The sequence below is a fragment of the Aphis gossypii genome, chromosome X (genome assembly GCF_020184175.1).
Source record: "Aphis gossypii isolate Hap1 chromosome X, ASM2018417v2, whole genome shotgun sequence".
Taxonomy (NCBI): Eukaryota; Metazoa; Arthropoda; class Insecta; order Hemiptera; family Aphididae; genus Aphis; species Aphis gossypii.
The window spans coordinates 6,916,208-6,928,996 of NC_065533.1; the positions used below are offsets into that span (position 1 = coordinate 6,916,208).

Consider the following 12,789-nt stretch of genomic DNA (forward strand, 5'->3'; position numbering starts at 1 on the left):
CTTAAATGTGTTTTATGTATTTCTATCAGATTTAATGTTTAAACCGAGCTTTTAGAAAACCAATTCGACGATTTCAAATATTTGTAACGAATCAAATCGCTAGTATCTGATTTATTTTTTCACATTTCATAAATTTGGCTAATTTTTCATGCTAAGTAATTTTTGTAACGCTTTTGTAACCATCGAAGCTCGTTAGCAATATAAGAACAATACGAGCAAGATATCATTATACTAAAATATATTAACAATATTGCTAAAACATAAATATATAGTAATAAAATCAATCGAATTGGATTGAATGAAAATATTCCCGACATGTAACTACGATTACATTAGCTATATTAAACTTTTTTTTTCAATACGTATATAGGTCATAACTGTTAGCTTAAGGGGATTTTAAATTACTAATTTATATTAATAAGACTAAAACTGTGTTGATAGAAATATAATTGCTTTAGTCATTGAGTTAAAATTTTATATTTTTCACTTAAAAAATACTATTGGGAATTACATACTAATAAAATCAATAAAATCAATTTTTTAAAAATTTTAAAATAAAATACAGTTGATAGTATTCATTAATATAGTCCATAAGTGTATTAAATAAATATATTTTTTTCAAATTATATATGAAAAAAAGATATTTTATTTAGGTAAATCTCTATAATATAAAACACTATCGGTATCATAATTAAATAATATCTCATAAAATTAATATTCAATGTTTAAGACTTATTTTCCTTAAATAAAAATATCATCTCTAAATAAAATATTATTAGTGGACAAAATATTAATCATTAAGAAAGAGTATCAATATTGCCTATCTATATCGCCGTGTAATGAAAGTTGTTTTAAAATAAAATTTAATACTACAAGAAATCGGAAAACAAACTCAATAGGTAGGTACTAATATTAAAAACCATGGGACATTGTACAATATACTTTTGGAGGTTCTCAACAAAGATACGTATTTGTTTCAATAAGTCATGGAATTATGCATTTTATTAAAATTATACAAGACGATTGACATAATTATTTTATGCGAATACGTATGTGTACGAGGTTTGGCGTAAGCAAGTTTGACATGAAATTAAAAGTTACTTTAACACAATATAACGTGTATTTACTAAGTTATGTTATTCATAATGACAAAATTTTATATTAATAGAATATATACTTAACTTGATTAAAAAAAATACATATTTTTGAATTTTGAATTAATGAAAAAGAACAATTTTTCTTTAAATAACAAACTTTAACAATATATTTTAATATTTATATAAAATTCTGTGTAGTATATTTATAAAGTGAATACAATACATATTTCGCGGACTTGTGGAGTCCTACATAAATATAGACGTAACAATTGCATGGTAGATTGGTAGAACAAAATATAAACTTTAAAGTTTCAAATAATAACTAAGTTTTAGGAAGTATTAAAAAATAATTTTAAATTTCAGCTGTATAAACTCGAAAATCTTATAACAAATTTACAAAACCTTTTACTTTCTCTCTATAGCAGTATAATCAGATTTCATTTTCCAAAATAAAAGAGGACTCTTATTTTTTTATACACTGTATTAAACCAACACGGGAAAGGATAATATCTTAAACTCGGCATAAAGGAGTGACCAAAGGCATGTATTTAATTTTGTCTTTCTATTACCAGAAAGGAATTGGTTTTTAACACGGTTTCATGGGATAAAAGTACAATATAGGTACGTACAAAATAGTATTAGGTAACGTAAAAGTAAATCTCCGTGACCGTCATCGTTTAGACACAGACACATTAATACCGTCATCTGTGCTGTGTGTTCTAGCGTACAAATATAGTCACGTGTGTATGTGTGGCACTTGTCTGTGCAAATCTTTCCTTTTTTTTTCTTTTACACCGCAAGTCGTTATCCCGCCAACAATGCCGTAGTTTTAATCGGTTTTCTAAACTTCCGGTCGTCCGTGCGTATCCACCACTGCCGTCACTTTGACGGTTTTATTAACGAGGGAGACACTAAGGTATATACATATATATATATTACAGTGAATACGCGTGTATGCATACATGTGCGTTTCCGGTCGGATTCGAGGAACTCTGATGAAAACATTAATGATTTGGGAGCCTCGCCAAAAGAAGCACAGACAAATAAAACCGGAAAGACGTATATAGAATTTAATTTCATATACATATTATTGGCCCAATCATAATGAGGACAGGGTTTTGTGTGTACGTTGCGTGGTTGTGACGACGAATAAAATGCGTTATAAATCAATATTACCAGTCCCCGGGTTTGGATTACCAAGCCACTCCCTAGGCTAGAGGCGATAGCAGAACACTATTTTTTTAATTTTTTTTTTTTTAGAATGACATTAAAATGCTTTTAACTTCAACCATTAATACTAATTGAAATAAAATAAAACTAATTTCTTGTACCTATAAGGCTATAAATAGGTAAAAAAATGTAATCTTTTAATTAGTAATGTTCTTTTTTTAGTTTGACATTAGTCTGAAGGTTTTTATTTTATTATGAGCTTATAGAGGCGCCCCCTTATGTAAATCTGGTTTTCATTAAAATAATCATTATAAATTAATACTGTTAGTTACCTACGAAAATGCTATCTACGATAGAAATGTTGATACGTGATTTTTTTCGGTAAATTGTATTTGATTTACCAGCATACAAAAAAATCCCATTTGTAGCCCTAGTATATAATTGTGAAGGTATCTTATACCTACAGATTAAAGTTGCACATTTTAAAGATAATACGTTGAAAATAAATAATGTGTAATAGTTGAATTCAAAGAATAATTCTTAGCCCGTCCCAATTCGTTTTATTAAAGCACTGTATTGTATTAGTTTTTGTAATTATTGGATCAATTATTACGAATTTAATCAAAACTGCGTTTAATATTTTTAGCATATAAAACCGAAAAAAAAACATCGATAAAATTCAAACCATAAACTTTATGGAAATAATTATATTAAAAATCTCCACGTATAAATTTATAAAACACAATAGCTTCAATAGTGGTAACTCAAGACGGCCACATCCCAGGAATGCGCTCAATATAAGTTCATGCCACTTTGAGTATACTGGTAGTACACATAATAATATATTATCCTCAGATAACATTATATTTATGTGTGGATAGCGTACATTATAGCGAACGGGTACCTGCTGTATATTATTATCTATAACCGCGATGGTTGTATAATATTGGCGCTTGAATAAACACGCAGGCGGTGGTCGTGTCAGCGTTACCACCTGTTTGTCTATAATATATTATTACTATTATTATTATTATTATTATTATTATTATATCGTAATACTATTATCATATTATATATTATAATATACGGTAGTTTATACTAATTTAGATCGCTATTCGAAACGTCCCTCTCGTCTCCGAGCGCAACGCCAGCGTTGAAAATTAAACCCTTTACTACAGTATAATATAATAATAATGCAAGTAATCATGTGATATGCGCGTATCCGTATAATAATCGTGTGTATATGCGATCGACGGCAATTATCAGACGCCACTGAAACCGTTCGTTGGATCGCGCGAAGGGATTTCCCTGCGGACGCCTTTCTACCACACGTCCTTTGCGATCCTCCGCCAATTCGTGGCTGTATCCTATCGTAAACCGACCCCCGTAAAACCCAGACAGGACAAGTATATATGCGTCAAGTAACTTCGGCCGATGGGCTTCCCGGCAGTGTGCACCAAGTATAACAACTGTATAATACGCACCATACACCTAACCGTCTGTTGTCGGCGTCATTGTGGGTTGTTTTCGCGCAATAAAAACTTACAATAAAATATATTATAATATTATTGGCAATAACTAATTTTATTGCATGGTATATGGTATACCTGTAGATTTTCCTGTACTACGTTCTACCGTAATGTTTTAAAATTTAGTTGAATTGTTCTTATTTATAAACATTTTTACCGAATGTGTGGCGTGATGATTCCCGGAAAGCAAAAAAATACTCCGTATTGAATAATCAGCTTGAATGAGTTACATTTTTAAGATACTATACAACTACAACAAAAAAATTAAAATAGTTTTTTAAATATTTATTTTATTTATTTTTATTTAATAGAGTGTTCATTATGTTGAACTATAATTATTTTAATAAGCAATCATTGCACTACTAAAACTCACTTATGAAAATGAACACAAGGTATTCTTTCCAATATTTTTAGCGGTACTCGATACGATATTATTTTCGAAATTCTGGAAAATAATACCGTACAAGATGCTAAAAATATATTTTACGGTTTATTAAGTCGGGATTTAAAAACATTTCAAACTATTTATTTTTTCGCTTTACTTATTGACGATTTTTCACTAGAGAAGATTTACATGCATTTAATACTAGAAAAGGTGATATAATATTATTATTATTATTTTAATTTCCGAAAATATTTCACTTTGTCTTGAATTTTTTGATTTTTGATCTACAGTCAACTAAATTAACACGGATTTCTTCCCGGTCGTTCAACAGTTACTTGCCACATTTATTTTGTATGCTCCTTCATTATGCTTTTGAAATAGGAAATCAGGTTGATGTAATTTACACCGATTTTTAAAAGGTATTTGATTCGACACCCGTATATATATATATATATATATATTATACATATGTTCTTGAATCAATAATCTTGATAATATTTATTTATGTCATATACGTTGTTTATACTTATATATTTTAACTATCTAATTTTATATTTTTACCTTAATCTTGTATATGTTTTGTTTCATTTTTGAAACTTTATTTTGTCATCACCTATAAATTATATGTACGCAATATCACTAAATTCTTTGTAAAAGCCCCATGGAGTTAATTCTATTAAATAAATAAATAAATTTAATACCATGATTTACTGAATTGGTGTCGAAATCGAATTGCTATTATTAACTGATGACAACGTCTATCGTCTGGCCGTTCACTAACACCGTTGTTACCGTACAGTTCAATTCAAGTATATACTATTATATTAACGAATCCCTGGAGACCCCGAGGGTCGAACGACTTATTTCCGGTGTCACAGGCGACACCAGTTTCCGGTCGAGAACAATGCTCACGCCTTTAGGTATACACTTAAGATCACTTTACCACTCCACCATCTTACTTGGTACTTTCACATGCGCACATGCACTGATGTGTACATAATAAAAAATGTCTCTATTGCGTGATCTGAAATCGTGAAAAAAATTGTATTACGCTTGTTTATGAAAACGGGTAATTTCTGTCATTCACGCACCAATTTTACTACATACACGTTTTCGCAAGGATAAATATGACATATTTCATAATTTGCTTGTTATAACCATATCGTTAAGGTTTTTGATTGGCAAATTCTCAAGAGACGCACTACCTCAAGCACTTAAGTTGAAAACTAGTTCAGACTTAGTACCGTTGTTATAATATTTGTCAAATAAAGAAAAATACGTACACTATAAATTATTATGTTAGGTATCTATTAAATTTAATAAGTATGTATGAATATTGTACAAACAAAATATAATTCAAGTAATAAAATAATAATAACAATTAATGATGTATGTGAAACGTGGAGGTAAATTTCTGATGTTATAGTACTAATCATAATATCCTATTGTTTATCATAGAATTGAGTAATTTGTAATTTAGGATGATTTTTTAAACTAAATCTAAATAATAATATTATTTGTTGATAATTTCAGTGATTGGCGTTAACGGAATTGGACGGTCGGGAAACTGGCAGCACCCTGCGGGCCAACAGCTAGGGTACAGCTCGGCACGGGTCCGTCTCTACTGCCAGGCAAAGTGAAATATACTGGCTCTGACAGGTAAAAAAAATTAAGTATAACATTTTCGTGTATATATATATATATATATATATTGCTTGACGGATACCTTTTCTATTATTTCATCATTTCACATTTTTGCGTACCTATTATAATATTATAAGTATGTGCTTTTCTCGTCAGCGTCAAAACCAGCGAATGTTTCTATGTCTCCCATTCCTCACCTTGTTAGTTTGATTTTATTCTTAAAATCGATATTAAAAACAGGTTAAAAGTAGTTCACCGATATATTAGTAGGTGTCGAGTGTATGTACCTCATCATTGAGAAGTAAATCACTACAATATTATGTATGTTAATTTTGAATTCAATCATTAAATTTAAAAAACGGTTGTGTGCAAAGTCAGTTTATATTAATAAATATATTCATTGAGTTATTAAAATTATTTATTTTAATATTAGTAATATAGTAGATTGACTTAATTTTTGGTGGATTATCATCTATGATTTTCTCTAAAATGTTGAAAAATTGTTTTCTTCACGGTAATTGTTGTGACTACCCATTTTCATTGTTTTTTTAATGTTTATTTTCTTTTAATATTATAATATACTTAATTTATTTTTCAATATCATAAGTAGGTATATTTTTCTCTAAATTTTATACTACAAAATATCAATTGGTCGAGATTTCTCATTCTCATAAAAACGTAGTGAGCTTTAACAGTTATTATGTATTATATTTTTATGGGTAATAATATTATCTGCCTTCAGACCTACATTTCCGAATCCTATATATATATATATGTATATAAGTATATATACGTATAGAAAGTTATTATACCAATTGAATTATTATATATTTAGTATTTACTAACAATAACCAAATGTATACAAGGATCTTTATTGTAATATTTTCTATACTGATAAGTATGCTTTTATATCACGTATTCTTTGAGTATATTACATTTTATTTAAAAAGAATTTTAGAAAATCCATTACTTAGGATTTGCAATAGCTATAATTTGATAATGTTTGATGGCTACTAGATACGCGCTCATACAAAGATTGACCTATGATGGCCGTGAGCGGTGGATAAATATACGATAGCCGAGTAACTCGTCTCGTTCCGTTAATCAACAATGTTCGTCGTTAATGTATTTATCGGCCATTGAAAACTTTTTACTGACATTTTCGCATGGGTCGCTTATAAAAAATAATAATACGTCCTTTATAACGTCAACGTTATAACGGCTAGTCGGACACGTGCGTAGTTCAAAAAACGGTGACAATGTTTCGTCGAGCGAACTCGATTAAATGACGGCCATCGTCAAAATACAATCCAGTTATCACCAAAAACTTTCAACGCAACCACAATGGCTTCTTGTCCCTTTGCATAAAATACGACATTTACATGATAGGTACAATGTATATGACCTGCAACGTATGTATACGTGGGTTTAGTTATTATAATATAATGATATTGACTAGTATGTATACACGAACTTTTTATTAACAAACATCTTTCAATGAAAAACAAAAAAATGACGGATGATCTGAAATTGTCCTTTTAAACGTATTGTTGTCGTTAGTTTTTTTGTTTGATAACATCTTTCAAACGCAAACTTTTTTTTTTTTTAATTGCATAATATTTAAGTAAATAATTAATTTTTTTATCGATTTATGAAATACTGAAAGATTATTATTACTTACAACCATTTTGTTGAAAATTAAAAATAAAATTAGTGGCTGTTAAATAACTTCAAGAGAAAAAAAATCAAAAACGTGTGTACCATGTTTAATATTTCTAATAATTAGTTAGATACTAAAATACTTTTTAATCGTTAAAGCTTATCAATGCTTATTACTGAATCATTACTTAACTGTTTGAATCATTTTATTAGGAAAATCATTGATTTCATATAAGAGTAAATTAGGTAGAACATAACGACGGAACTGTATTACTAGTATATTTTCATATACATGATGATGATTTAAATAAAAAACTTGTATGGCTTTTTATATATGTCTTTGCACCAATACTTTTTCGAAACTGTGGACGTGTTGCTTAATTTGATCGCCATATTTAACCGACTACACAGACCACAGTTACAATGTTATTGGAGTATACAATGTAAAATTATTTTATTTTTAAAAAGTTTAGAATGGTTTCCGAGTATACTCTCCACAACTTTTCAATGGTCGGAACTAATAGTTTATGCATTAAATGGATAATCAAAATGTTTATACCCCGTGAATTACACAAATTAAAACATTTTACAGAAACGATATAACACAATATGATCGTAATTTTAAATCCAAGATTACGTAGAAATATCAATTTAACAATAAATGAAGATTTCTGATCAGAAATAAATACTAAATAATGAAAGTGAAAGCCTATGGAAAGTCTTGGCAAAAAGCCGACAGGCATAAGGCCAAGAGTTTATAGATGATCTGCAAAAGCCAATGAAGAATAAACCATAATATTTACAAAGAACAAAAACTTTACTCCCGCCAAAAATCGAAATTACGTAAGACATTAATCATTGTAATATGATATAATATAATGGACCAATATTACAGGAAGTAACTTTTTGGAAGTTAATATATTGAATAAAATATTATATATTGATTTCATTAGTAATAATATAAAGATACATGGTATCAAAAATATTTTTGAACTCGTTCAAAAGTTTGTTGATTGTTTTAAAGTAAACTTACATAATTACAAAGCTTTTAAACAATGTCTGACTGGCGTCTTACATCATATATTTATTTATTCATTATATAAAACAATACCGGTACAACAGTACATATTGCAATTCATTATTTTTACTATGCGTAAAACATTTTATGGTCATGTAACTACTCGCGAACGTACAATTATAATTAAGTATGTGTAGTTCATATAAGCTCAGAACTTTTTTGATTGTTCATTATTTATTAATTTAATGTGAAGGGTGTTTACTGTTTACTTGGTGTCTACTTTATTTTTCAATTTCCAACTTAATATTAATTATATTTAGCTAAAAAAAACAAATAACATTAACAATGCAATATCGATTAGATATATATGGTTAAGATTATAATTAAATTATTTAGTATAAAATTGAAATATGATAATTTAATCTATGGATGTATACGCTATTAATTTATACATTTAAGTTTCAAAACAAAACTGTACATATTTAAATTATATGCACACACCTTGTGGCTTGCTTTATAATTAAATAATATCGAAAGAATATCATAATAAGTTCATAAATTAAGTTCTCCTATTTCATTTTGCCAAAAAAATAATTAGCGATATTATAGTAGTTTTAGTCAAAGCCTATGGAAATGAAAGTATAATTAATGTTTCATATTTGCTCTTCAGCGTTTGTTATATGTAAAAAAAATAGTAAATTCCAAGAAAGTAGTTAAATTTAAATTTTTAGTTTTTTTATTCAATGACAAAAAAATTAACACACTCACAATATCTATTCAAGTAAATTTGATATTCTAATTAATTTTATAACTTCTTAAGAATAGTATTACAAGTGTTACATAATTGTTATCATTTATAATAACGATTTTTTTATCCTAATTTGTTGTAACTACATTCAATTCAAAGTTCTAATAATTATAACGTGAATTTATAAACCGTGTAATTATATTATTATTACGTCTTGAAATCTTGTAAGATATATGTTAGAATTTACCTACTCGCGTGTAATACACCTACTTTGAGTAATCAAAAGTAATCTTTTAATATGATAATAATATCAACAATTTATTTTTGAAACTTTTAAAACAACCATTTTATTTGACATTTTTAAACGTAAACAGTAAAAAAAAAATGACTGATAGCACTCTACCTGAGAACCATCACTACATATTTGTGAAAAGATAGATGTGATTTAGAAAATTGCAGCTGGCCAAAAACGCTCAACATCACTACAAGTTGGGATTCTATACCGAGTATAAATGTATCATACTATATTATACACAGCCGGTGACCAGTGGCGTGATTATAGACATAGACTTTCCGTGATTACACGCATAGGTCATTTGTATGAAGAGGCCTAAAAGCTGATTATATATCTCAACAATACTAATTTAAACACTAATATAATATGTAATATATGTACACATATTATATGCATTATTATAAAATATGCATATATTGTTACTATACACTAAAACAATCATGTATAGGAAAGCAGCACAACGTATACACACCCCAATGTCAAGAGAGTTATCGATTTTAAGACTAGACTAATATATGCGTACGTAATAATTTATTAAAAGGCTACGCATGATTAGTGCATATATAAGTGAGGGTACTATATTATGTATATTGCATACATATTTAATATAATATAAACGTAAAAGTATACATTTTAACTATTTGCCAATAATATTAAAAATAAAGGTTTAGAACGCTAAAAAATATTTTCCCTAAACAAATACCAACGAGGTATATTTATCTCGAATTGAATAACTTTAATTTTACTGAGTTCATGGTAATTGTATGCAAAAACGATTATGTATTATGTTGAAAAGTATAATTTAAGTTATTTTGAAGTAGGTAATCGGTATGTTAATATTTTAAACATGTATTATTTTAAACTTTCAGAATAAATTTGATACGAATATCGATATAGTTGATAATTAAGAATGTACCTGTATAAAAAAAAAAAAAAAAACCTTAAAATGTAAATTTTAAATATTTTTCAAAACCTTTAAGGCAATTTATCATACACTAAAAGTGTAGTTATATTTATATAATATTAAGTACTAGAAAATAATGATACAAACCTATTATATCTATACAGTTATTAATCATAATTTTTAAACTAAAACTAATATCTATCTAATCTTATCTAATTACTCATTTGTGACACATAAAAATAAATAACTCGTTAAACTTTAAAATCACATCTAATATTCAAACGATTATTTTTCGTTTAAATAATTCAAATACATTTTGAATAAATGTTCATTTGTGATACAAAAATTTTCATAAAATACAATGTCACTAGGTCTTTGAGAAATGACTATAAAAATGCTATCAAAATCTTGATTACGCACAAACTGCTTTCCGTGCATATTCTTTCTTCGTACTTCAAAATATTTTCAATACTTCACAAAATAAATCGCTCAAAAGAATCGTTTTTTCCAAAATCGTTGGTTTATATATAATAATACGACTAAAGGATTATGATACAAAACATTAGAATCGTATTCCTTTTTTACGAGAAAAACGGCATATATAAAATATAAAGAGAGACCTCACCTCCGTAGAACAATAACATTGCAATTATTCGAGGGTGACCGTCGACGCAGGTAATACGCGTATTAGCCGTGTAAATCTATATAATTCCTTTTATAATAGTTTAGGGTGAAATGACTGTATAGCCGCAATAATGTAATATAATACTACCGTACTAAAATAATACCGTATACCTTATACAATAATATACTACAAAATATACTACCCTATCGTTATATCCTCTGAAGAACGCTGCCCCGTAATAACATTTAAGCAATCTGAAGATGATATATATTTATCAAAAAGTGATTTTAAAACGTTAAGATTGGAAATTAAAAAAAAATCAATATTTTTGAAACCTTTGTTAACTTCGTTATTTTTTGTTCTACTGACTTTAAACTGAAATAGTTTTAAAATTCTAGAAGGAAAAAATATCTCAGTATTTTTTTTTTTTTTTTTTGATCTCAAAATTATTCCTAAATTTAATTATATATATTATATTATTGCTTTGTACACTATAAAATTGTTCACAATAAAATCATAAAAAAAAAAAAAATGAAGTATAAAAATACTTAAAAATCAAATAAATTTTAAAATAATTCGTTATCAGTATTACGTGATCCGAATTTTCGTGTATAAATAAATTTCTATTACGAATAGAAAAATATAAATATTCAATTTAAAACCCATAATAATATTGTTATTGGGTGTGTTTCGCCGTGCCTATAATATTATGACGTAATCTATGATGCGATAAACGTGTTTGGAAGAACGGAAAAAAATTAACACGCAAAGTTCACACTCCTCGGACACCCAAATAATATTATAATATAATATTTATAATAGATAGGTACACGTATATATATATATATATACGGCGCTGATAGAAGGTTGTTTGAGTTAGGGATTTGTTTTCTAATTAAATATCCCCAGCCTCTCGCTCGAACAAGACATAATACCATTATAATGTACTGTACATAATATTATATTATAATATACGCGATGTTTTGCCGTGCACTTTGTTGGCGGTACCGCACCCAATTATTATGTAGGTACATTAAGTATATTAAACGGTTTTTCGTACTCGCCGTCGTGTGTTCGATCCCGGGGAAACGTATTAGGACTAAATCATACCTGTAAGCGTATTTCGCTTTATTATCCTTCTCACGTGCATCCCACGATATTGTGTTCTGCATACTTTTAGTATGTATACCGTTCATTGTGCAACGAACATATGCCTGAATCGACCGTAAACTATTTTATTATTAGGCACAGTCGATAAGTATAATTTCGCAAAAACTAAATAAATATTTTGGATTTCACGAACATAAACAACGGCACATATCTCATAGTTGGACGAGTATATCTATATAATATTATAACTGTGATTGAACAATAATACAGTTGAGTTACGACGACTACTACTACTACTTTAGTGTCGGCATTTACTTTGTACCGTCCTTTTAATTCGACAATTCAAAACCAGTAAATAGCATTTTAAAGGGGCTAATGGTCGCGCTCATAATGAAAAATGGTATGATGTATGATAATAATATAACGAAAAAAAATCCCTCCTTTCGGAAGCACCGTTATTGTTTAAGAAGGGTCTAGCGTGATGCTTCCGCCGGAACTATAATAATATCAGTAGGTATAGGTTATTAAAGTTTGCTTTGCGTATGCCGCTTGTGCCGACGGTTCGAAGTAACGCATAATTGTTATTATTGCACATATTATATTTC

The 12,789-nt window shown here is 28.1% G+C and overlaps 1 protein-coding gene across 2 annotated transcripts in view; it reads left to right on the top strand.

Moving 5' to 3' along the window:
- Window positions 1-12,789, top strand: part of LOC114132098 (uncharacterized) — an 84,858-nt gene that overhangs the window by 65,686 nt on the left and 6,383 nt on the right. For both annotated transcript variants that reach the window (XM_027997488.2, XM_027997490.2), the window contains exon 6: window positions 5,715-5,840. In XM_027997488.2, the coding sequence (XP_027853289.1) occupies window positions 5,715-5,821 (107 nt within the window). In that variant the 3' untranslated portion in view covers window positions 5,822-5,840. The remainder of the gene's footprint in view (window positions 1-5,714; window positions 5,841-12,789) is intronic.